The sequence below is a fragment of the Camelus dromedarius genome, chromosome 11 (assembly GCF_036321535.1).
Source record: "Camelus dromedarius isolate mCamDro1 chromosome 11, mCamDro1.pat, whole genome shotgun sequence".
NCBI classification, from domain to species: Eukaryota; Metazoa; Chordata; class Mammalia; order Artiodactyla; family Camelidae; genus Camelus; species Camelus dromedarius.
In genome coordinates this window covers 62,931,575-62,953,785 of record NC_087446.1, presented here as the reverse complement: position 1 = coordinate 62,953,785, position 22,211 = coordinate 62,931,575, and the positions used below count along the sequence as shown (strand labels likewise).

General features: G+C 54.1%; 2 protein-coding genes across 9 annotated transcripts; one reads left to right on the top strand and one right to left on the bottom strand.

The window, feature by feature from the left end:
* The first annotated feature begins 719 nt into the window (after nucleotides 1-719).
* Nucleotides 720-11,145, top strand: GLI1 (GLI family zinc finger 1). Of its 2 annotated transcripts, none has more exons than XM_031462274.2 (13): nucleotides 720-838; nucleotides 1,052-1,195; nucleotides 3,966-4,092; nucleotides 4,324-4,416; nucleotides 4,690-4,885; nucleotides 5,138-5,282; nucleotides 5,632-5,721; nucleotides 5,812-5,949; nucleotides 6,273-6,422; nucleotides 7,026-7,190; nucleotides 7,692-7,922; nucleotides 8,522-8,789; nucleotides 9,207-11,145. In XM_031462274.2, exons 3-13 carry the CDS (start codon nucleotides 3,993-3,995, stop codon nucleotides 10,943-10,945), a joined length of 3,315 nt encoding a protein of 1,104 aa, XP_031318134.1. In that variant the 5' UTR covers nucleotides 720-838; nucleotides 1,052-1,195; nucleotides 3,966-3,992; the 3' UTR covers nucleotides 10,946-11,145. The 2 variants fall into 2 exon arrangements, with proteins under 2 accessions (XP_031318134.1, XP_031318132.1); XM_031462272.2 differs by having other exon boundaries at nucleotides 3,945-4,092.
* Nucleotides 11,146-11,300: 155 nt separating this feature from the next.
* On the bottom strand, nucleotides 11,301-22,058 carry ARHGAP9 (Rho GTPase activating protein 9). Of its 7 annotated transcripts, none has more exons than XM_010993344.3 (19): nucleotides 21,706-22,058; nucleotides 18,417-18,518; nucleotides 17,773-18,106; nucleotides 17,284-17,507; nucleotides 16,152-16,376; nucleotides 15,851-15,964; nucleotides 15,545-15,649; nucleotides 15,253-15,314; nucleotides 15,029-15,119; nucleotides 14,743-14,838; nucleotides 14,502-14,600; nucleotides 14,129-14,270; nucleotides 13,928-14,035; nucleotides 13,495-13,593; nucleotides 13,239-13,316; nucleotides 13,037-13,090; nucleotides 12,646-12,780; nucleotides 12,192-12,297; nucleotides 11,301-11,592 (listed from the first exon to the last, which is right to left on the bottom strand). In XM_010993344.3, the coding sequence occupies exons 3-19, from the start codon at nucleotides 18,086-18,088 to the stop codon at nucleotides 11,421-11,423; spliced, it is 2,226 nt and encodes a 741-aa protein (XP_010991646.1). In that variant the 5' UTR covers nucleotides 18,089-18,106; nucleotides 18,417-18,518; nucleotides 21,706-22,058; the 3' UTR covers nucleotides 11,301-11,420. The 7 variants fall into 7 exon arrangements, with proteins under 7 accessions (XP_010991646.1, XP_031318149.1, XP_031318138.1 ...); XM_031462289.2 differs by having other exon boundaries at nucleotides 17,773-17,973; nucleotides 21,706-22,043; XM_031462278.2 differs by lacking the exon at nucleotides 21,706-22,058 and adding an exon at nucleotides 21,300-21,527.
* Nucleotides 22,059-22,211: the final 153 nt, after the last annotated feature.

Sequence of the window (22,211 nt, the reverse complement as noted above, 5' to 3'; positions counted from 1 at the left end):
CAGGGTTCCTTAGTAACCTTGTGAACACATGCTCTGCACCCAGAGCTTCAGCCGCTGCTCCTCCCTTTTATGCTTCATAGACCCCACATCTTCCGCCCAGGGCCCCCAGCCCAACTCTGTCCCAATCCTGTTTCCACCAAACCCCAAATCTGTCTCAATCCCTTCATGTTCCATCCAAAGGGTGAGGCCAGCGAATAAACTACAAGATGGAGGAATGCTCAATTAGCACGACGACCCTACTTTCAGTATTATCTTTCTCGAATGAATTTTTTCGTCACCCACTCCTCGCCCCTCAATATAATTCTCAATTTTTTTTTTCCTGGCTCTGGTCAGGGCCTCTTTTTGGGTAGCCGATCCAGGGATCCAGGCCGGGATTTACTGCCCACCACCAGCAGCGTGTTCAGCCCCCCGGGGGGGGGGGTGTTAGGCAGTATAGGGTCCCTCAAGGGAGGGGGAGGATCCTGGGGGTCCTGGGGGTGCAATAAGCCCGGCACCCCCTCTCTCGCTTCCAGCTACCCCGCCTCATCCTCCAGAACAGCAAGAGGGAGGGAAATAGGAGGGAGGTGAGGGGCGAGCGGGAAGAGCGGCGGCGTGCCAGCGGCTTCAACGAGAAAGTTTTTGCAAAAGGGAAAAAAAAGTTTGCGCTTCTCGCGGGTGGTCCCGGCTCGCGGCCCGGCGGGCTGGGCCGGCGGGTGGGCTGGGGGCCAGGTTGGGGGGGTTGGGGGTGGCACTGAGGCTGCGCTGCCATAGCCCTGTCCGCCCCCCCTCCCCACCGCACACCCCCCAGCCCAGACTCCTGCCCTGGACCGCGCATCCCGAGCCCTGCGCCCAGACGGAGGTGAGAAGGGGGGCAGGCGGGGGACCACCTGGGAGGGGTGGGGGAGGGGGCCTGAGGGGATGCTCTGCTTGCGAGGGACTCTGCCCAGCCAAGAGGGAGACCTAGGGCACAGAGGCAAAGTAGGGGTGGGAGAGCCCGGGGTAAGATAGTAGAAAGTTTCGAGAACTTTTTCAAATGTATCTCCCTTTCTCTGTATCTTTTTTCTTCTTACAGTCTGTGTCTCTGTCTCAGGCAACCGTGGATGTCTTTGTCTCCGCCTCTCCCATATATTAGAAATATCTCACATTCATGAGGTTGGGATGAAGAGGCTGGAGGGACGGCTAGCTGGAGGTCTGCGTGATAGAGAGGGAACTCCAGGTGTGACTCTGAGCGCGGGGCAGGAAGACGTCAGTGTTTCTGAAAGGAGGGAACAGCTAAGGAGAGAGCCCTAGATGGGGTGGGAGTGGGTGTGTGTGAGGCGACAAAGCCACTGGGGGGCGGCTGGGCTTGAGCCCCTGACCTGTCTTGTGACAGATGTGCTTGTTGGTGCGTGTGTTTTGAGGGGAAGGAATTGTTTTCTGGACTAGCTGGGGGCTGGAGAAGCGACTCTCTGGTTTAGGCCCTAGAAAGACTCCCCAAGGAATTTGGACTCCTGGGTCCTAAGGGCTGTGGGCAGGGTGCTAAGGAGGAGCTGAGGAGACCTTGTCTTGACCTTCTGACCTCAGGACCACCGGGGCAGCCGGGGCCAGCCGCAGGGAGACCCCTACTGGGATGGGGCGGGACCACTGGCCACTGCCTGCCTGTGCATCTCGGTTGGCCCCCCTCCCAAACGGGAGCTGGGGACCGAGGCCCCTCCTCTGGCTCAGACCACCCTGCCTGCCCTTGCTCCCCGCTCCGAAGTCTCTTTCAGGCCCCGTGACCCCGAAACAATCCGCCCTGGGCAGCGGGCTTTGGGGATAGGATTAGGCAAAGGGGATCCCACAGGCACTGGGGTTTTAGGGGGCTGGAGAACTGGGGTCGTCATAGAATAGGTCTTTACGGTCCATTAGAGGGAGAAGGCAGGGCGATTTCTCGGGGGGCGTTGTAAAGGTCTGAATAAGGATTTTTCCTTGGGGGTCGGGGTCCAGAGCCCCCCCCACATTATTTCCTAGGCAAGGCATCCCCTGCCAGACAGTACAGACCCCGCCCTTGACGTCACTAGGGGGTTCCCGGGGGTCTGGAGTGGTTAACCCTTGGGAAGCCAGCTGGGATACCCAGGAACCGCCCCCTCCCCAGACACACCTTATTTTCCCTAATCACTTTCCCCCCTTATAGTTTCTGGATTCTTTCTTTTCCACCTCACCGAGGGACTCCCACTTGTCCAACAGAGCCCCCACCCCGTCCTCCCGCGCCACTGCCAGCTCTGGATGCTCCGAGGGGAGGAGGCAAGAATGTGTCCCGCCTCTCAATCCGCATCGCTCCCCCCCCCCCCCCGTGGCTCGCTCGACTGGGCTCCCGGAGCGGGCGGGGGAAGCGGAGCCGTCTGCAGCCAGAGCCTGCGGCGGCGACTTGGGTGGGCCGAGGAGGCACGGGGGCGGGGAAGGCGGGACCGGGAGAAGGGGGCGGGGCCGACTCCTGGGAGTTGGGGAGCGGGGGTGCGAGGGGGGGCACTCTGGAAAATTGGGAGACACAGAAGATGATTCAGGGCTCCAGCAAGGGAACCCTAGAACTCCCTGTCCCAACCTGCGCTCTCATCCACACCCCAGAAAAACTTAATTGAAGCTGGAAAAGTTGGCGAAATTTTCCTTTCACCAGTGTGAAGGGGAGACGTAGGTGGGCTTTGGCACGCGTGGGCGAGGAGGGACATCGCCCCATTTCCATCTCGGGCTCCCCTGTGGCTGGGCAGTGGGGCAGGAAGATGACTGAGCAGGCATGTTTGGGGGAGTCTCTAGTTTTGGGGGGTCGTTTACAAGCCCCCGCCTCCTTACTCTGGGTGAGTCATAGAGGAAGGAGGCGGGAGAAGTGTCCCCCATTCCAGCTGCCAGCCAGCTGTGCCCCCCAACATAGTGCCAAGGTCGAGCTGAGTGGTCTTGGTTGCGGGATCCGGATCTCCGCTGGGAAAGGAGGAGTTAGGAAGGGTACAGCCCAGGCTGCGGGGCTCAGGCTGTGTCATGGGGTCCGGGTTCCGCTCCCCATCTTACCCCGCCCTCACCCTAAATCCCAGCATCCCGGGATCACCCACCGCGCCGGCCGGCCCGCTCCCGGTCGTTCTCCACCCTACCCCGCCCCACCCCACCCTCAGTCCCGGGAAAGCGGAAAACCCGGGGCGGAGCAAAAAACTGGAGTTTGAGGAGAAAAGCGGACAGATACTCTATTCTTCCTCATTACTCCTCTCTAATGGATGATGACTTTGGTTTGTTTTTTGTTTTTGTTTTTTAATTCTCCCAAAGTTTTCCCTCACAATCCCTTTTCTGTTCCTCAAAACGACCAAAAGAGTTAAGCAGGCGCCCAGATCCAGACCACCCCTGAATAACCCCAGCTTCCATCCTTTGTACCCAACAGACCCGGGAGGCTTCTCTCAGAAACCCTATCCCCTTCAACACACAGTTTTCTGCGTTAGAGAGAAAACGGCAGATCATCCGTGTTCCCTCCTGGCCCTACCAGCCTCTCTGTCTGGGCCGTGGCGAGGGCTCCCTCTGCTGGAACCTGGGCGGCAAGCAACAAATGAAGGAAAGGGAAAGGGGCTCAGGCAGAGCAAGCCAGTCCAGTGCTTTAAGTCAGACACTCCTCTGCATGAATTTCCCCATCCCACCCCTCATAGCTGGCCCATCCATGGTCAGAGGAAGAAGAAATAGAGGGTCCAGGTATAAAATCCCTTGGAACCCACATAGCCACAGTTAAGTCCAGAACACTCCACACACACACAACACACAGACCATCCAGGCAAAGCTTCTACCCAGTTCCCACAAAGATCCCTAAGACTGCCTCTATGGGACTTCTCTTCTTACTCTCTCTCTCCCTGGCTGAGTGATGCTCATTTCAAGTTGATTTCCCATGGCAGATGTCTTGGAGGTGCTTTGCCCAGGGTTCTGTGCCTGACTTAGTTATCTGACCTTCCGTATTTCCCTCCTGCCTTTATAACTTGCAGATCTCCCTACCCCTCCTACAGTATCCCCACACTCTCCTCTGAGACACCATGTTCAACTCGATGACCCCACCGCCAGTTAGTAGCTACGGCGAGCCCTGCTGTCTCCGGCCCCTCCCCACTCAGGGAGGCCCCAGCATGGGGACGGAAGGTCAGTGCTTATTATCAATCCCCCGACCTTGACAACTGGCAGATCTCTCACCCAGCCCCAGGGATCCCTCTGCCATCTCCTACCCCATGTCAGTTTCCCATATACAAAAAGAGTTGAGGCCCCATGTCATATGGGCTTGGAATATGGGATAAGGCCTTACCTGGGGTTTCAAGGTGGGGCCTTGTGTATCTTCCATTTCAATCTCCCATTCCAGCTGTCTCTCTTTTCTAGGACTGCCCGGTCTGCCTTTCTGCCACCAGGCCAACCTCATGTCCAGCCCCCACAGTTATGGGCCAGCCAGAGAGACCAACAGCTGCACCGAGGGTGAGGCCTCAGGCATCATCTCTTTCCTTTCTGCCCCTTTGGGACTTGTCCTGAGGGAGAAAGTTGGAGGGCAGGGGATCTGCCTTGGAAGAGGAAATGCCTCGAGATAGGATCAACGAGTCAGAGCATGATCAGGAGGTCACAGAGGGGGTCAACTGGGCAGAGTCTACTGTCTTTTTTTTTTTTTTTTTGCTGAGAGTCAGGACTCATTGGCTAGATGTGTGGGGAGATGTGCCCCTTCACCATATCTGTCTCCCCTGTTTCCTGCCCCAGCCCCATTGTTTCCTCCTCCCCGGAGTGCAGTCAAATTGACCAAGAAGCGGGCACTCTCCATCTCACCTCTATCGGATGCCAGCCTGGACCTGCAGACAGTTATTCGCACCTCGCCCAGCTCCCTCGTGGCCTTCATCAATTCACGCTGTGCATCTCCGGGGGGCTCCTATGGTCACCTCTCCATCGGCACCATGAGGTGCAGACAGCCTTGAGCTAAGAGACTCCTAAAGACCCACCGAACCCCATTAAAAGCCTCAAGCCCTCCAAACCACCTGACCCTATTTGAATCCTTATCATTTTAAAGGCATAGAAATCCTCAGTACTTCCATCGGACTGCCTCAACCACCTCCCATACCATCTTCCAGAAACCCTCCAATAGCTCAAGAACTCCAGAGACTTTGTGAGATGACAGTCCTAAGTAACTTCCTCCCCTTCTCCTCCTCCTCAGCCCATCTCTGGGATTCCCACCCCAGATGAATCACCAAAAAGGGAATTCGCCTTCCTTCGGGGTCCAACCTTGTGGTCCCCATGACCCCACCCAGGGTGGGATGATGCCGCATCCTCAGTCCCGGGGACCCCTCCCAACTTGCCAGGTGAGAGTCCTCATATTGCCACTTGATTTCCCTCAGCTCAGGGTGGGTGTGTGGTGGACTTTTTAGGGGAAAGGTGATGGAAGAACAAGGGGTATAAAAGTTTTCAGTGCCAGAAAAATAAAGGGGTTTGGGTGCCAGGGTTCACTCCTTAGGGTTGAATCAGGCTTCCAAGTGAGATCCCACCCCTTGCCCATCCCATTCACCAGTGCAGTCTAAGGAGGAAGTTGCTTCCAAACCCAGAGGTTCCAGCTGCTTGGGTGGGGGCACTCAGGGCAGGAAGACCTGGCTGGGCTCCCTCTTCCTTCTGCCCACTTCTCCCTTCATCATCCTCATCTCTTCCCTTGGGTAGCTGAAGTCTGAGCTGGATGTGCTGGTTAGCAAGTGCCCAGAGGAACCCTTGGAAGGTGATATGTCCAGCCCCAACTCCACAGGCACACAGGTAAGAGGGGGCGGGGAACTTTACCTCTGGAAACTGAATGAAACAAAAGCTGTCACTCAGGTGACCTTAGGATTTTCTCTCCTGCCCTAGGATCCCCTGCTGGGGATGCTGGATGGGCGGGAGGACCTGGAGAGAGATGAGAAGCCTGAGCCTGATTCTGTGTATGAGACTGACTGCCGGTGGGATGGCTGCAGTCAGGAATTCGATTCCCAGGAGCAACTGGTGCACGTGAGCCCCAGGGGGTAACAGGAATGCTGGCCAGAGCCTGTAGGACACTCTGGGTGGGACATGGGGGAATCAGGGTAAAAGCAGGTCAGAGGATACTGAGGTCACAGGTTGAGTGCTTACCTGTGTAGGCAGAAACTCAGGAGCTGTAGCTTTGTTTTAGGAACTTGGAAGAACAGAGATGTGGGCTCTGAGGTTCTTCCTGCCCCTTCTCCCCCCATGAAGGGGAGCCATGGAAAGATGTGAGGTGGGAGGTCAAGAGAAGGCCTGTTCTGGATCTCAGGGGCATAAGGAACCTTGGAGAGCCTCTGCATCTTCTCCTTCAGCACATCAACAGCGAGCACATCCATGGAGAGCGGAAGGAGTTCGTGTGCCATTGGGGGGGCTGCTCCAGGGAGCTGAGGCCCTTCAAAGCCCAGTACATGTTGGTGGTGCACATGCGCAGACACACAGGGGAGAAGCCACACAAGTGCACGGTGAGGCACCCCCTCCTCAAGTTCAGGGTCCCTCCCTAAATTGGGGCTCCCCACCAAGGCAGGGCCCAATATGACTTTTGCCTTTATATGCCGCTTTCTCCATAAACATATTTAAGAATTGTATTTTATGAATCTGTTGGTATAAAGATAAACATTAATGTTATATATTAGAACACTTCCTTGGACCTAAAAGCTAATTTTTTTCCCTTGCTTTTAAAAGAAATTAAAACATTTTTGTGGACATCTGACTTGCAGGCACTGTGCCTGAAACCCTGGAGAAACCCTGGACTGAGGACACAGAGCCTCCCAGGATGACCCCATCCTAAGACAGTCTGGGCTGCCTGTCCAGGGAGATGTGCTCTGGCTTGAGCAGGCAATGCTCACTGCATCATCTCCACATCCCAGCAGGCAGAGGACCTCCAGCTACTTCTGTTCCCCCAGCTCTTGCCTGCCCTTGTCCCTGAATTTTGGGAATTTCAAAGCTCCAAAGCTCTTCCATCTTGAGTTATATTCTCTGATACATGTCCCTTTTGAGATTCAGGGGTCCTCTAATCTCCACGTCCTTCTGTCTGAGAGCGATCCTTTGACCCCCATATCCCCTAGTTCGAGGGGTGCCGGAAGTCATACTCACGCCTAGAAAATCTGAAGACACACCTGCGGTCACACACGGGTGAGAAGCCATACATGTGTGAGCACGAGGGCTGCAGTAAAGCCTTCAGCAATGCCAGTGACCGAGCCAAACACCAGAACCGGACCCATTCCAATGAGGTGAATGCCCCACCCAAGAGACCTTCCCCACTTACAGAAGTCACCCACTGGGAAGATTCCCCCTAAGAAATCCCTTAGCCCAGCACCCACTCCACAGAGGTGAGTCCTCCCCACCCACATAGTTCACCTGGAGAAGGCCTTTCTGAAACCGCGACTGTCCACCTAGCACCCCTCCCCCTACCTCTAACCAGCCAAAGGGCTAAACTAGAATAGACTCACTCTATCTGGTGGAGACCCCTGGTCCCTTCAACCCTGAATTTATGAGGCCTCGCAGACCTGGGTTCAGCCCCTCGGCTTTCCCCAGCTGGGCTGTCAGTTTTCCTAATCTTCCCCTTGATCCTCTCATCTTTTGCTCCAAGGGCCCTACTCTCCGTCCTTCCTTGGGTGCTATGCATTCCTCCCTGGCCCCCCTCGTCCTCGCTTGGGGCCACCCCTTTTCCCCACTTCTGCATTTTCCCACTTTGATCCTTTTGCCTGCTGTCTTCACTTTCCACTCAACAGAAGCCATATGTGTGTAAGCTCCCTGGCTGCACCAAACGCTACACAGATCCCAGTTCGCTCCGGAAACATGTCAAGACAGTGCATGGTCCTGATGCCCACGTGACCAAGCGGCACCGAGGGGATGGCCCTCTGCCCCGGGCACCGGCTCTTTCCACAGTGGAGCCCAAGAGGGAGCGGGATGGAGGTCCCATCAGGGAGGAGAGCAGACTGACCGTGCCAGAGGGTGCCATGGTGAGGCAACCCCCTGCCTCCATACCCCCACCCGCCCTGCCGACATCTTTCTAGTCCCCTCCCAAATCATCCATCCCTGCTATGTAAGGCTCTCTTCTGTGGCCAGTCCTCCAGTCTCTTATCTGAGTGTTATTCCTTGGGCTACCCTAAATCTAGGGCTTTTAGTGTAATTAAGTACTTAATTGGTTCGACAAACTCTTATATAGGACTGTGGATATTACTCTAAGCCTTTTACCTGGGGCTGTACACAGTCTAAATATATCTGGGGAGGAATTTGTTAGTGATGCTGTTTCCTGTATAATTTCACATACTCCTCATAATAACGTCATGAGACAGGAACTTACTCTCCCCATTTTCAAATGAGGGAACTCAGGCATAAAGAAATTGTCCAGAGGCATAGAATGAAGAGCACAAGTTTGATCCCAGGTAGTCTAGGCTCTTCTCATCAACAGCTCTCCTCCAGTTTGCCTGTCTCACCTGCTCAGCCCTCTCTACGCCCGTAAGCAGTCACTGGGTCACAGGCTTGAGCCACTTACCAAGTTCAGGGAGCTGTGGGGGATGGGGATGGGTGCCACCCTCAGCCCTCATCTTCCCCACAGAAGCCACAGCCGAGCCCTGGGGCCCAGTCATCCTGCAGCAGTGACCACTCCCCAGCAGGCAGCGCAGCTAATACAGACAGCGGTGTGGAAATGACCGGAAATGCAGGGGGCAGCACTGAGGACCTGTCCAGCTTGGATGAGGGGCCTTGCATTGCTGGCACTGGTCTGTCTACTCTTCGCCGCCTTGAGAACCTCAGGCTGGACCAGCTACATCAACTCCGGCCGATAGGGCCCCGGGGCCTCAAACTGCCCAGCTTGCCCCACACTGGTGAGAGCTCAGTGTGGGCGTTGGTTGCTGGGCTGAAATCTGCACCCTCCCTGAAGCTAGAAGGAGGACTTCACCCTTCAGGGCTGCCATGTAGCACCTTTGTACAATTAGAAAAAGGTCCCTTTTCCTCAAGACACTTTCCTTCCATCTGTCAGAAAATTATTGTGATGTATAAAGTCTACGACGTGAATGCTGTCCTCCAGGATTGTGCAGTGTACAACCTGTAGGACTGTTCATAGCAGCCCTGAATCCTGATGGCCCAGAAGCAGAAAGGGAATGGGAGCAGGAGACAGAACTGAGTGCTTATAGTTAAGGAATCTTCCCTGGGATTCCAGGGCAAGGCTATCCCATGGGGGAAGCAAGGGGAGATGCAGAGGGCTCCCTGGCGACCCTGCCTTTTCTGCCTATCACTTGCAGGCACCCCTGTGTCCCGCCGTCTGGGCCCCCCAGTTTCTCTTGACCGCCGCAGCAGCAGCTCCAGCAGCGTCAGCTCAGCCTATACTGTCAGCCGCCGCTCCTCCCTGGCCTCCCCTTTCCCCCCTGGCTCCCCACCAGAGAATGGGGCATCCTCTCTACCTGGCCTCACGCCTGCCCAACACTACCTGCTCCGGGCAAGATATGCTTCAGCCAGGGCGGGTAGTACCCCACCCACTGCAGTACCTAGCCTGGATCGGATGGGAGGTCTTCCGGCACCTCCCTGGAGAAGCCGAGTCGAGTATCCAGGATACAACCCCAATGTAGGGGTCACCCGGAGAGCCAGTGACCCAGCCCGGGCTGCTGACCGCCCTGCCCCAGCCAGAGTCCAGAGGTTCAAGAGCTTGGGTTGTGTCCATACACCTCCCACAGTGACAGGGGGAGGACGGAACTTCGATCACCAACTCTCAACATCTGTCTACTCACCACAGCCTCCCAGCATCACTGAAAATGTTGCCATGGATACCAGAGGGCTACGGGAGGAGCCAGAGGTTGGGACCTCCATGATGGGCAGTGGTCTGAATCCTTATATAGACTTCCCAACTGCTGATATTCTGGGATATGGGGGATGTGAGGCGGGGGCAGCTGAGACTTATGGGGCTAGAGGTCCAGGCTCCCTGCCTCTTGGGCCTGGTCCACCCACCAACTATGGCCCCAACCCCTGTTCCCAGCAGGTCTCCTATCCTGAACCCACCCCAGAAACATGGAGTGAGTTCCCTTCTCACTCTGGGCTGTACCCAGGCCCCAAGGCTCCAACTGGAGCCTACAGCCAGAGTCCTCGTCTTGAACATTATGGACAGGTGCAGGTGAAGCCAGAACAGGGGTGTCCAGTGGGTTCTGACTCCACAGGACTGACACCCTGCCTCAATGCCCACCCCAGTGACGGGCCTCCATGCCCACAGCCTCTGTTCTACCCCCAGCCTCCCCCTCCCCAGTACCCCCAGTCAGACACCTATACCCAGCCACCCCCTGATTATCTGACTTCAGAACCCAGGCCTGGCTTGGATTTTGATTCCCCCACTCATTCTACAGGACAGCTCAAGGCTCAGCTTGTGTGTAATTATGTTCAGTCTCAACAGGAGCTGCTGTGGGAGGGTGGGGGCAGGGGAGATCCCCCAGTCCAAGAATCTCTCTACCAGAGTCCCAAGTTTCTAGGGGCTTCCCAGGTAAGCCCGAGCCCTGCCAAGGCCCCAGTGGCCACATATGGACCTGGCTTTGCACCTAACTTGCCCACTCACAAATCAGGCTCCTATCCTGCCCCTTCGCCATGTCATGAAAATTTTGCAGTAGGGGCAAACAAGGCTTCCATTAGGGCAGCAGCACCACCCCGACTTCTGCCCCCACTACCCACTTGCTATGGGCCCCTCAAGGCCGGAGGCACCAACCCCAGCTGTGGCCATCCTGAGGTGGGCAGGCTGGGAGGGGGCCCTGCCTTGTACCCTCCTCCTGAAGGGCAGGTGTGTAACCCTCTGGACACTCTTGATCTCGACAACACTCAGCTGGACTTTGTGGCTATTCTGGATGAGGCCCAGGGGCTGAGTCCTCCCCCTTCCCATGATCAGAGGGACAGCTCTGAACACACCCCACCTCCATCTGGGCCCCCCAACATGGCTGTGGGCAACATGAGTGTCTTACTGGGATCCCTGCCTGGAGAGACACAATTCCTCAACTCTAGTGCCTAGAGAGCGGGAATCACAGATACACGTTTCCTAAGGGGTTTCCATCCTCACAAAGAAGTCAGGAGGAAGAGCCATAGCACCCCCTCCCCAGCCTCGGGATGCCCCAGGGATGGGAGGTACAGGCTGGGGCTGTACACAGTCTAAATGCATCTGGGGAGGAATTTGATAGTGATACTGTTTCCTGATAATAAAGGAACTGCATCCGAAAGAGCCCTGCTTTATACGTTATTATCTTGAAGGAGAGGTGATGACAGGGAACTAGAGAAGCAGGGGTTAATCCATCCACTTCCTTCTTTAGAAAAGCTTCCTCACCCTATCCCAACCCCTCAGCTCAGACTCACAAAGATGCAGACAGTCATCTGGGAGACACAGGATTTAAAGGGATGTCCCCCAAACAGAACAGCCCCACCTGCACCCCCATCAAAGGGCACCCAGCAAAGATCACTGGAAACATATTTTCTCTTCTTCCCTGCCCCAGTCAGGGGAAGAGGCTGGCGAAGTCGGTGAGCATCAACTGGACTAGCTGCCCAGGGTAGAGGGAGTGGGCCGCTGGGTCAGACGTCTCCTGCTCTGGACGAAATAGGGTTGGTCCAAACACAATTCCCAGGTTGTGGGGGGTCATGCGGTTCTTGTCTGAGTGTGCTATCACCCTGTAGGAAAAGACCAACAGCCAGGGCTATAGGCCAGCAGCTTTGCCGCTTCAAATAAACCCAAGCCTTCAAAGGTTTGAGGCAGAGTTAGCTTCAGGATCCCGTGTGGTGGCTGATGAAAACCAAGGAGAGAGCCTCAAGGGGGTCAGAAATGGGACCAGCAGAGAAGCCTTCAGGACACAACTCGAAGACGCAACCTAGGATGCCCTTGCCTCTTCCCAGCTTCAGAGACTGCCCCTAGAGTCCTCTCCACTCACAATCTGGGGGGCTTTAATTCAAATGGCTACCCTCTCTCAGAGGTCACTGTCCAGGCCCAGCTCAGCCAAGTAAGTCATCCGCATTGTCCAAATGAAAGACAGATGCAGAGGGAAGCAAAAGGTTAGAGTTTCTTTCCTTATTTCCCTCACAGCATCCCTGGGCTTGTCTTGGTCCCCAGCTCCCCCATTTAAATGATACCGACTGAGCAAATAAGGCTTTGACCCTGGTTTCCTCTGTCTGCTCACCAGTCTTAGGTGTTTCCCTACCTTCACCCAACCCGAACAGAGTCCCTGCTGCAGGCCCCACCCGCCCTCCCTCCACAGATGTTCAGTCTTCCTGACCTGCATAAATGCTCCAGGAGGTACCGCAGAGTGTCATGGTTGGGCTTTGGCATTGAGCTTATTAATTCTTGTATTTGAGTGAGGCGCTGTTCTGATTCTGGGAGTGCTAGAAAGAGTGACGGGAAGGGTACAGGGGTGAGGTAAGGGAAGGTGCTAGGTAGGGCGGGGGGGGGGTGAACTCACCACTCTCTCCCATGCCCATGGAAGACATCATTAATTTATCACAGCATTCTTTTTCACTGAGCCCAACCGCTGCCTTAGAATTCTTTCTAAGTCAGCCCTCTAAATATTCACCAAAAAACAACTGGAGTTGGCACATGAGTTGAAAGTTATTTTCCAACTCTGTGCTCAGGATGGGACAGAAGAGTGTAAGGGAACCTCTATTCTTTATCACTCTTGCCTCCCCTCCCCCAACTCCATATCAAGGGTATTGCCCAAAGCTCCGATTCTTTACCAAGGGCGGCACGAAAATGGGGCAGCAACAGTGAGGGCACCAGAGGCTGGGGTAGCTCCCTGAGAAAAAGCTTCAGGGCTCCCGTGATCACATGAATGTCATCCCACTCAGCACTGTCCAAATCTAATCGGCCTTCTGGAAGAAGAAGGAAGTACAGAGGGGCTCAGGGTTCATGAAGGACCAGAGGGACCCAGAGACTGAGAGTTCAGGAGTTTGGGAAAAGATCCAGTTAAGGCAGACTACAGGACTGCCTAGGGGGTCCACAGTGGAGCAAGACAGCAGAGATAGGGGTGGGGACTACCATCCCAGGAGCAGGACAGGGGCGAATTCACGAGGAGCAGGGATGATGTGAGAAACTTTTATGAGTCTGAGGGACCCTCCAGGTAAGTACCTTGTCCTGGCTGTTCTGGGAACACGTACCTCCCATCGGAGGTGATCGCCCGCTCTGCAACATGTATGAGAAGAAATCAACAGCTGAAGCATGCAGCTCCAGCCAGAAGCCCTCCCTGTTCTGCCAGCTCCCTCACTCAGAATCACCTGTGGTCCTGAGGCATGAAGTTCTTAGTACCACCACCTGCCCACAGCCTGCTTACCTCTGTCCACCAAGAAGCGAAGTTTCTGGACCACCGCCAAGTTCCCACTCACCCGGTAAATGCCATCCACATCTAGTCCTAGGAGATGAGACAGAGAGCAGATAAGGATTTCTGCTTTAAAGTGTGTACTGAGGGCTGGTGAGAGATCTGAGGGTGGAGAGAAAAGGGGCAGAAGGAAGACTAGGGTGAGGGAGGTGGGGAATTCTGGGCCTTGGCCTGTTGGAAGGGGAGACTCTGGGGTCTCTAGGAAAGTGACCTCTCTTATCGACAGCAGCAATGCAGAGCCGCACAAAGCTGGGCACGGTGTCCCCTTCACGTTGGCACAGTGATTCCAACTGGCAGCCAAACACCTGATCTGGAGAGGCACAGAATGAGGTGGGAAGCAAGTGACACCCATGGAAGCTCTTTCTAGTACAAGTCTCCACCCCAAAGCTGGGCTGGCCCTCCACCTGCCTGTTGCAGGCCTGGGCAAGGAGGTACACCCCCCAGCTTGCAAAACCCAGCAGCAGGGGAAGGTGTGGGCTTAGAAGACTGCTGACCTAGTTCTGGGAAGCTCTACTCTGAGCCTCACTTGTTTTCTCATCCATGAAGTGGGCTTATGCCCAGATCAGGAATGTAAATAAAACTGCTGCAAAAAAGCTAAGCCAGGCACAAAGGAGAAAGGCGCTGGCTGGCCCAGCCCACCTCACCTCGGAGCAGACCCCGCTCCTGCAGAGTTTGCAAGGGCGGTCTCTTTGCGATAAGCCGCTTTAGTTTGTTCCGCACGCGGTTCTGCTCAGCTCCTTCGGGACACCGACCTGCCGAGGCATGTGGGATCAGAACGGGAGCGCAGCCGAGGCTCAACGAGCCGGGAGAAGCCCCCAGGCCCCGCCGACCAGGCCGCCCCTTACTGGAGCTCCGCCGGCCGCCGATCCGCAGTAGCGGCTTCGACACCCGCTCTGACTCCTCTTCTTCGTCCTCCCCGGCGCTCAGCTCCCCCAGTTCAGCCGGTCCTGAGCCTGACAGGCGCAGCTCCAGGGGGTTCTCTCGATCCTAGATCCGCACCGCAAGATGGTTCGAGGCGGAGGTTGGAAGAGAGAAATCTGCACCTCCTAACCTGCTGCTGGGGTCCTCCGCCCCAGGCCCATCCCAGGGCTCTGCACTGAGACCACCCGGCCCCGCACCACACCACATCCTACAGTTCCTCCTCCACTCCTTCTGCCCGCCCCCGAACCGGCAGAGACTCTCTCGGGTCTCCGTCTGGCCACCTCCCACCCATCTCACCAGGCGTTCGATGACCGCCCGCAGCGCGCGGTGCCAGGATCGCAATTCGGTCTCGTGGTCTGACTGCAGCAGGAACTCATGGCCAGGGATCGTGCGGATCTGAGGGGCCAGCGGGCAAAAGGCCTGGATCAGGGGGGAGGAGCATAAAAAGCAGGGAGGCCAAGCAGGAGACCTGTGCGGGAAAGTTGGGGCGCACCCTCGGGTCGATAGGGGCTTCGGGAATGCGTGGGAGGGCACTCACGTGCAGGACGTTGCGGCGGCTGGACAGGTGGCGGCCGTGGGCCAGGGCCGCTCCGCGCAGGTCCACGCTGCTTTCAGGTCGGCTACCCGCTGGTCCCTGGCAGTTAGGGGAGAAACTGAGGCCACGGCGCTGTTTCCCTCACTGCCTCCCTCTCAACCCGTGGACTGCAGCGCTCCTTCCTCTCTATGTCATCCTCCCCACCTCCGTCCCCACAGCTGGCCTGAGGCAGGGAGAAGTTGTGCCAGAACTCCTCCTGCACCCTGGTTCTCCCCTCCTTCACACTCACCCAGACGGTGGAGGGGGCAGTCGTTGGTGGCTCTCGGTAGAACACCAGGCTGTTACCTGCTAATACGACCCAAGATGGGCCCCAGTTCTTCCTGCAGGTGCGGTGAGGGCAGTGGTAGCAGTGCAAAGGTCAGTTACAGTCACATGGGGAGGGCCTGTCCCAACACTCTGCTCTACCCCTCAGAACCCAAAAACCTGGGCCCCTGCTGTGTACCCTGTTCTCACCTGAGCTTGCGCCCTCCTTGGGCGATCTTGGTCATGTTGAGCAGACCTGACTTTTCTACCTCCTGGGAAGTGGAAGGAAAGGTATCAATAAATCACCCAGCTCCCCCACACAGCCACCATGGCTTTCCCCAGACAGTCTCCCAGGAGTGAGGTCCTTTAAAGTTGGGGTAAGTGCTCGGTAAGAAAAGATACCCAGAGAACATTCAGAAAGAGGAAGATGTATCTGAAGGAGCAAGAACTGGGGGCTAGGGCAGGAAGGATCTTGGCATTCACAAGGAAATGGGAGACTTACATGGGGGTCATCCAGAACCTGTGGCAGAGGCCGGGGGGACTGAAAGGCTGAAGGTTGATCTGAGGGGTCGATCTGGGAGGTGCGTCTGTGGAGGCCGGGCGAACCCTAGGGCAAGAAGTTGGAGAAACAGGTGGAGGAAACTTCAACTTCAGAGTCCCTGGCTGTAGGGGGAGGAGGGGTGCGGATGTGGGTGAGAGGCAGGGGGGTGTGGTGGGTATTGAAGAACTGAAGAACAATGTCTTGCATAAAAAAGAAAGCCTGAAAAGATGGCTTTTCCTGCATGTGATCAGGATGGAGGGATCTCACCCGAGGGTCGTGCAGTTCTGGGGTCCCTGTGCCAGACTCTGAGCCCTCTGCCTGAGGCTGCAGGATACCATTGTCTCTGTTCAGAGTCTGTGTTCCCTCTGTGGAGCCAGGGTTCTGGGGGAAGAGAAAGGTAAAGCTATATCCAGATGCCACCTCAACTGGCTTCCAACACCCTTCTCACAATTTTGTGATTCTTCTGATCTTCTGAGAGCCCCAGCGAGAAAACATACTACTTTGGGGGTCAGTACGGGAAAGGAGGAGTTTGAAGGGACAAAGGGACAAGCAGGAAGGAAAGTCTCACCATCTCTCGGGTGCGAATGTGGCGTGGGGGCTTCCAGGATTTGCAGCCAGTCAGGGAATTTATGTAGAAGCAGCGTCCGGAGTTGGGGTCCAAGTGCTGCTCCCAGGCATCCAGCCTCTGCAGCGGGGGGCATGCAGGGTTTGGAGGCGGGGACCGGGGGCAGCGGCGAAGGTCCACCAGGTTGCAGTACACAGGGGGCTCTGACATGAGGGGCTGGGGTCTTGCCTGCAAGGAAAGAGGGAAGAAAAAGGTAGTTATTCTGCCTGTGCCCCTCCTCAGTCTTCTCTAACTACCTCCTCCTCTCTCCCCCACCATTTTCTCACCACCAGCTCCTGGCTGGGGTGACCCAGGTACTGAGGAAGAAACCCTCGTCCCCAGCCGTTTTTCTTTTCTTTTTTTTTTTTTTTTGACTCCCTCCCTCACCGTCTTTGCTTTTCTCCTCACTTCCTGTTGCCAACTTCCCTCCTCCCCCACCCCACCCCCACCCGAGGACCTCAGGAAAGGGGAACAGGCTTTTTCTTTTTCTGTGTTTGTGGAGGGAGGGGTTGAAGGGAGAGCCCCACCTTCGCATCCTCCAGAGAAAAGGAGGCAGAGAGGGGTGAGGGACCCCTGCTAGCGGAGTATGGGAGAGGAGGGGCCATTTTTCACCCACTAGTAAGTAAGAGAAAGGGGAGGCGCTGAAGCTTCAGGAAGATCAAGGGAGTTACATCTCTACAGAGGACTTGCTAGTGACCTGAATTGGCAAGACAGAACACAGCAAAAACCCTGTCCTGGGCCAGGAGTCAGGAGGCTGAGAGAGAAAAGCATAACCGGGCTGGCCTTTGAGCCCCTCATATCATTTGCCAGGTTCCATGTACCCTCAGCATCTTTGCTGCCTGCTGTCCCTCAGCTAGAATTCTTTCTCATCCAGTTTGCTTCAGGGCTGTCTCTTTCTCCTTATTCAGATTCAACTAAACGGCATTTCCTCAGAGATGCCTTCCCAGATCACTCCAGTCATCCTCCACCACATTTAGCTTCTTGACAGCTCTTATGAGTACCAAGGGTTAGCTTACTTATTCTGTCTGTCCTGTTCGCCACTGTGCCTAGAACTGAGCCAAATGACTGACCTCGCAGAAGAAGAGCTATGACTCACCACGTCTGCGCTGGCCGCTGTCAGCAAGTCTTCCTGGGAAAGGGATCTTTCACTTGGTCCTTCCCGGAAGGGCTTCAGGAGGGTGGGCCTCAGATTGGTAACACTGACACTTCGACATATTTTTGTGGGGAGGGGAGGAGGCTGCTTGGATGAAGCCTGAGCTCTGCCTGGGGGTTCCTGACACAGGGGCAGCTCCTCCATGGAGCCAGGAAGTAACTGTGGGCCTGGAAACAGAGAAATGGGAAGAGTTGGAGGCAGGGTCCCCCCATTGATCTTGGCTGGGTCTCCCATCCTAGGGGTTCACAGAGGAGACAAGAGTAGGTGGAAAATTACATGAGATCTAGAAGGCTTGCGACTAGGAGGAGAGGCGATGTGGACACCATGGTGGGAATGAGGGATAGGAGGGGGTCAGCAGAAGCCTGGGGGAAGGGGATCATGCCAGTAATTCCCAGAAGCCAAGGAGATAAGAAGGTGATGGGGCTTACTCACCAGGAGTCCAGAGGGACTGGCTGGGGGTGATGGAGTTTGGGCTCTGAGAAGGGCTAGGTTCCTCTGTCATGTAGGCAGCTGGGACAAAGATGGGTCGAGAGGTAGAGGGTGCTCCCAGGCGTCTCGCCAACCACCAGTCTGAGTTGGTCTTTCGAAGCAGTAGAAACCTGTCCCCTTCAGCCAGAGACACCTGCCGGCCATCTGCCCCAGTATAAGTGAAAGCATAGAGGGCACAGAGCTGGGACCCCTGAGTAGGGCATCGGGGCCCCAGCCCTAGGCTCCCCCAGGTACTTGGCCACCGCCAGCCTGACAGCATTGTCGTCAGTACTGCCACCTACGGGAAAAAGGGGTGTTGGAGAACCAGAAAAGGACAGGACCGGCTGCTTGCAAGCAGACAGACATGGTTCTAAGAGCAGTGTAGGGTAGAAGGTAAAAACAGGAACCCTGGGGTGAGAGAAGAGGGTACGGAAGAGGGCCCGGGTGAGGGTCAGTAATAGGTTTTGGGGGCTGAGAAGTCCTGGGTGCTGTGACTAATGAGGAAGTATGTCAGTAAGGTGAGAGAGGATGTGGTCAGCAGGCCTGCGAGACCAGCAAGGCAGGAAATCAGAGGAGAGGGTCTAGCTCAGAAATTTTCCTCTGAGTACCTTCTGGGGCCCATCAGAAGATCCAGGGGCAGGAGGAGCTGGTCCTGGGTGGTGGTGGGACTCTTGAGCTGGACACGGGAAGATGTTGAGAAAGAATCAGGTCTGAGACAGAACACAGGCAAAGAGACAAGCATTAATGACAAAGATACAAATATTCATGACACTTTATTAAATTTACATAGGCACCAATGTTTCCATTACCAATCGTCTCAGACCTAAAGCTGCGTGCTTCCTGTGCAAATTCAGGAAAAAAAACCCCATAAAGACAGAGAAACAGACAGCCAGAAAAATAGTAAAACCAAACTGGAGAGAAAGAGAAAGTGGCTGGGAGAAACACAGAGGGGTTCAGAGTTTGAGGAAGAGGTGAAAAGATCTTCTTCTGAATCTGGGATGTGTTTTGGGGAGCTGAGAAGCCTTGATATGATCCTCTGTATACAAACCTTTCGGGTGGGACCCTACCTTAGTGTGTGGGTTCATTCATTCATGCTCTTAACAAGGATTGGCTGAGCAGGTCCTATGTGAAAAACAGTGTCAGCTACTGGAGATAAGAGAGGGGAAAGAGAGAGATGTAGCCATAGCCCTTGCCCTCTTGAAAGCTAAAGACAGATCTTAACTGATGGCATCATAAATGTACTAACCACAACTGAATTAGGGGCTATGGATAAGCAGTACAGGATGCTTTGACAGCACGTGGGAGTGAAAGGTAGGAACTGACCTCCCCTGTCGATTGCCAAAGCTTTGAAACCCATACCTGTGCTTTCTCCTTACCTGACCACATTTTCCCCCTTCTCTCGGTTTCTCCACTGCACAACGTGAGGCTTTCTGTCTGGCTTTGGAGAGGTGGGGTAGGGAGTGCCCCTCCCCCTTAATGACATCCGAGAACTAGCTCTCCTCCCCGGACACGTGATCTGAGGGCTGGGTAGCCAGTACGGGGGATTCGGCCTCAGTGATCTTCCTCCTTGGTTTGCTCCACTTTCAGTATGTGGAGAACTCTACCCTTAACTCTTCCCTCCCACTTCCAAAAGAGTGACCAACTTCATTTATTCATTCGTTCATTCATCTGGTGGTTGTTCGTGCTCAAATCTCAGCCTCTTCTGCTTTCTCTGCTGCACCTGCACTTTATCTTTTTCCTCTTTATTGACTCCTTTCCATTAGTTTTTAAACATATCCAAGTCTCTCCCATCTTTAGACAAACCTCCTCCTGCTGTACTCTCCAGTTGCCACCCTAGCATTCTCTTCCTTTTTACAGCCAAGCTTTTTTGCCTACACATGGGGGTCCCCATTTCCTCTCCCCTCACTCCATCACCTTTGCAAGTTCACTCCTCATAGGGTCACCTCTGACGCTGCAGGGACACTTTGCTGTCCTTACGTTGCTCTACATCTCAGCAGCAGCCAACACAGTTGACCTTTCTCTCCTTCTACAACCTCTGCTGGCGTTCCTCTTACCTTTTTAGCAGTTCCTTCTCTGTTGCATAAGGAAGGACTTTGCTTGTTTCTTAAACCCCAGAGGTCTGACTGAGATTCCGTGCCATTTGCACTCTATAAGCCAAAGGTGGTCTTATTCTCTCCCCAGCTCAGATGACCTCCATATGTTGCTGGTACCATATCTCCAGTCCAGATCTTTCTTTGGAGCTCCAATCTAATCCGCTGTCCCCTGAAAATCTCCACCTGGATGTTTCACAGGTACCACAAATACTGTGTTCTGAACTGAACTTGTCAGCTTTCCACAAACCAGTTTCTCTTTCAGTCCCACCATTAAGTTAAATTTATATTTACAAACATTTAGTAAATGCTTACTACCACGGGTGCCAGGCAAGAACTGTGTGCTAGGCATTATCAATCAAGGTGCCCTCTCATAACAATTAAAATACAGTGTGATAACCAGTATGATAGGGGAAATATGATCATCTGTTGGAGCACACACAGGGTATACCCAGCTGCTCAGGTCAGAAACCTGGCAGCCAAACTTAACTTCTCTTGTTTCCTCCCCACTCACATTTAATTGATTACTAAATCTTTCCAGTCTATCTACAACTAGCCCAGATGATATCATCTTTGAACTAGTCTCCTTGCATAGAGCTCTGCTTCCAGTCCATTCCTGGCATAGCAGCCAGAGTGAAGTTTCTAAAACACAAAAATGCCCTGCCACTCTCCTGACTTAACTTTTCAAAGGCTTCCAGTTTTTCTCAAAGTCCAAGTTCTACAATATGGTTTACGAGACTTTCTCCTTTTAGCCTAGCATTTTCACACTCCCCACCACAAACTCCATACGCCAGCCACACACTAATTCCTCACATTCCTAAAGTGCATTGAGGCCTCTGGTCCTTTGCAGAAGTTGTTTCCTCTGCTAGAAACACTTCCTCTTTCCACTCCTACTAGCCTTCACCTGGTGAACTCTTACTCATCAGCCAGATCTCAGTGGAAAGGTCATTTGCACAAGAAGACCTCTCAAACCCTTAGAGTCCCGTAGGGGCCCTAACTAGGAGATCCTACAGCAAGTTTTACATTCCCCCGTGATAACTTTCAGGATACTTTAAAGTTTTTGACTTTCTGACTTTCCAGGAAGACTGTAAGCTCTGCCAAGGAAGCAGCCTGTATCTATTTTGTGAATAATTGTATCGTATCTTCAATGCCTTGTGTAGTGCGAAGTAATCTCTCCGTGCTTGTTTCCTCATCTAAAAAATGAGAATGAGAGAAGCTATCTCATGGTTTGTTTGTAATTTTTAAAATAACAACTATTTTCTCATAGCCTACAATTTTACGGGGCAGAAATTTCAGCAGGGCTCAGCTGGGTGATTCTTCTGTCCCTTGTGGCATTGACTAGGGCCACTTGGTGGTATCCAGCAGGTAGATAGACAGGCTGGTCTGGAGAGCTTCACTCACCTGACACCTTGATGAGGCTGACTGGAATGCTGGGATCAGCTGGCGCTGTCAGCCAGAGTGTCAACAGGACACCTCTCCAGCATGGCAATCTCAGGGTAGTAAGGCTTCTTGCAAGGCATCTCAGGGCTATTAGAGTTTTCCAAGAAGACTGGGCAGAAGCTGCAAGCCTTCTTATAGCTTAGATTCAAAAGGCCCAGAACCTCCAGAGTTTTTTTAGAATTAAACTTATGTTCACATATAAGTGAATTATTATTACACATAAATTTACGTATATATACATAATGCTTAGAACAATGCTTAGCTCGTAAGTACTATCAAGTATTATTCTTAAAGGGATACAAAGATGATTAAGAAGGGTCCCTTTCTCATTGACTGATACGTTTCTTTGAAATATATATATACTTACTGCCAAACTCTGAGCCTTCTTACTTCTCCTCAGTCTGACCTTTTCCCTACACATGTTTCCTCCCGTTTAATGAGACTGGCTGATTATGCGCTGCAGACTGGTATTAAATCAATATTTAATAGTCACATTTTTAAAAATTAATAGGCTATCCACACTAATTTTCATTGCGTCACTAAATTAAGTCTATCGTAACTCTCAACTCCAGAGGTCTGATTCTTATGAACTCGAATCGAGAGTCGGCCATTGCGAAGAGCCACTGTCCAGACATCGACACTTCTGCCAGACAAGTGGAGCCCTTAGTTTCCGTCAGCGCCTTCGGGCTGCGTCGGAGGATTAAAGTGCGCCGCGCCGAACACTTAGAGGTCTCCTCCGGCCCGCCCACCAGGAAAGTGCCGCTCTGGCACTGCATCTACGGCCTCTCCGTCTCTATGACACTCTTTTCCTGTTTCCTAGTGTTGCATGATGGGAAAAACAGCCTACTTTCCGGGAGCCGGGCGTGGGGAACC

Excerpts from the sequence above, each read along its gene's own strand:
- GLI1 (XM_031462274.2), top strand. The coding sequence starts at position 3,993 with ATGTTCAACTCGATGACCCCACCGCCAGTTAGTAGCTACGGCGAGCCC. Across the intron at positions 5,722-5,811 it reads CCAACTCCACAGGCACACAG|GATCCCCTGCTGGGGATGCT; the intron begins GTAAGAGGGGGC and ends CTCCTGCCCTAG. Across the intron at positions 8,790-9,206 it reads GCCCAGCTTGCCCCACACTG|GCACCCCTGTGTCCCGCCGT; the intron begins GTGAGAGCTCAG and ends TATCACTTGCAG.
- ARHGAP9 (XM_010993344.3), bottom strand. The coding sequence starts at position 18,088 with ATGCTGTCAGGCTGGCGGTGGCCAAGTACCTGGGGGAGCCTAGGGCTG. Across the intron at positions 14,271-14,501 it reads GGGCGGTCATCGAACGCCTG|GATCGAGAGAACCCCCTGGA; the intron begins GTGAGATGGGTG and ends GTGCGGATCTAG. Across the intron at positions 13,091-13,238 it reads TCGCTTCTTGGTGGACAGAG|AGCGGGCGATCACCTCCGAT; the intron begins GTAAGCAGGCTG and ends TACATGTTGCAG.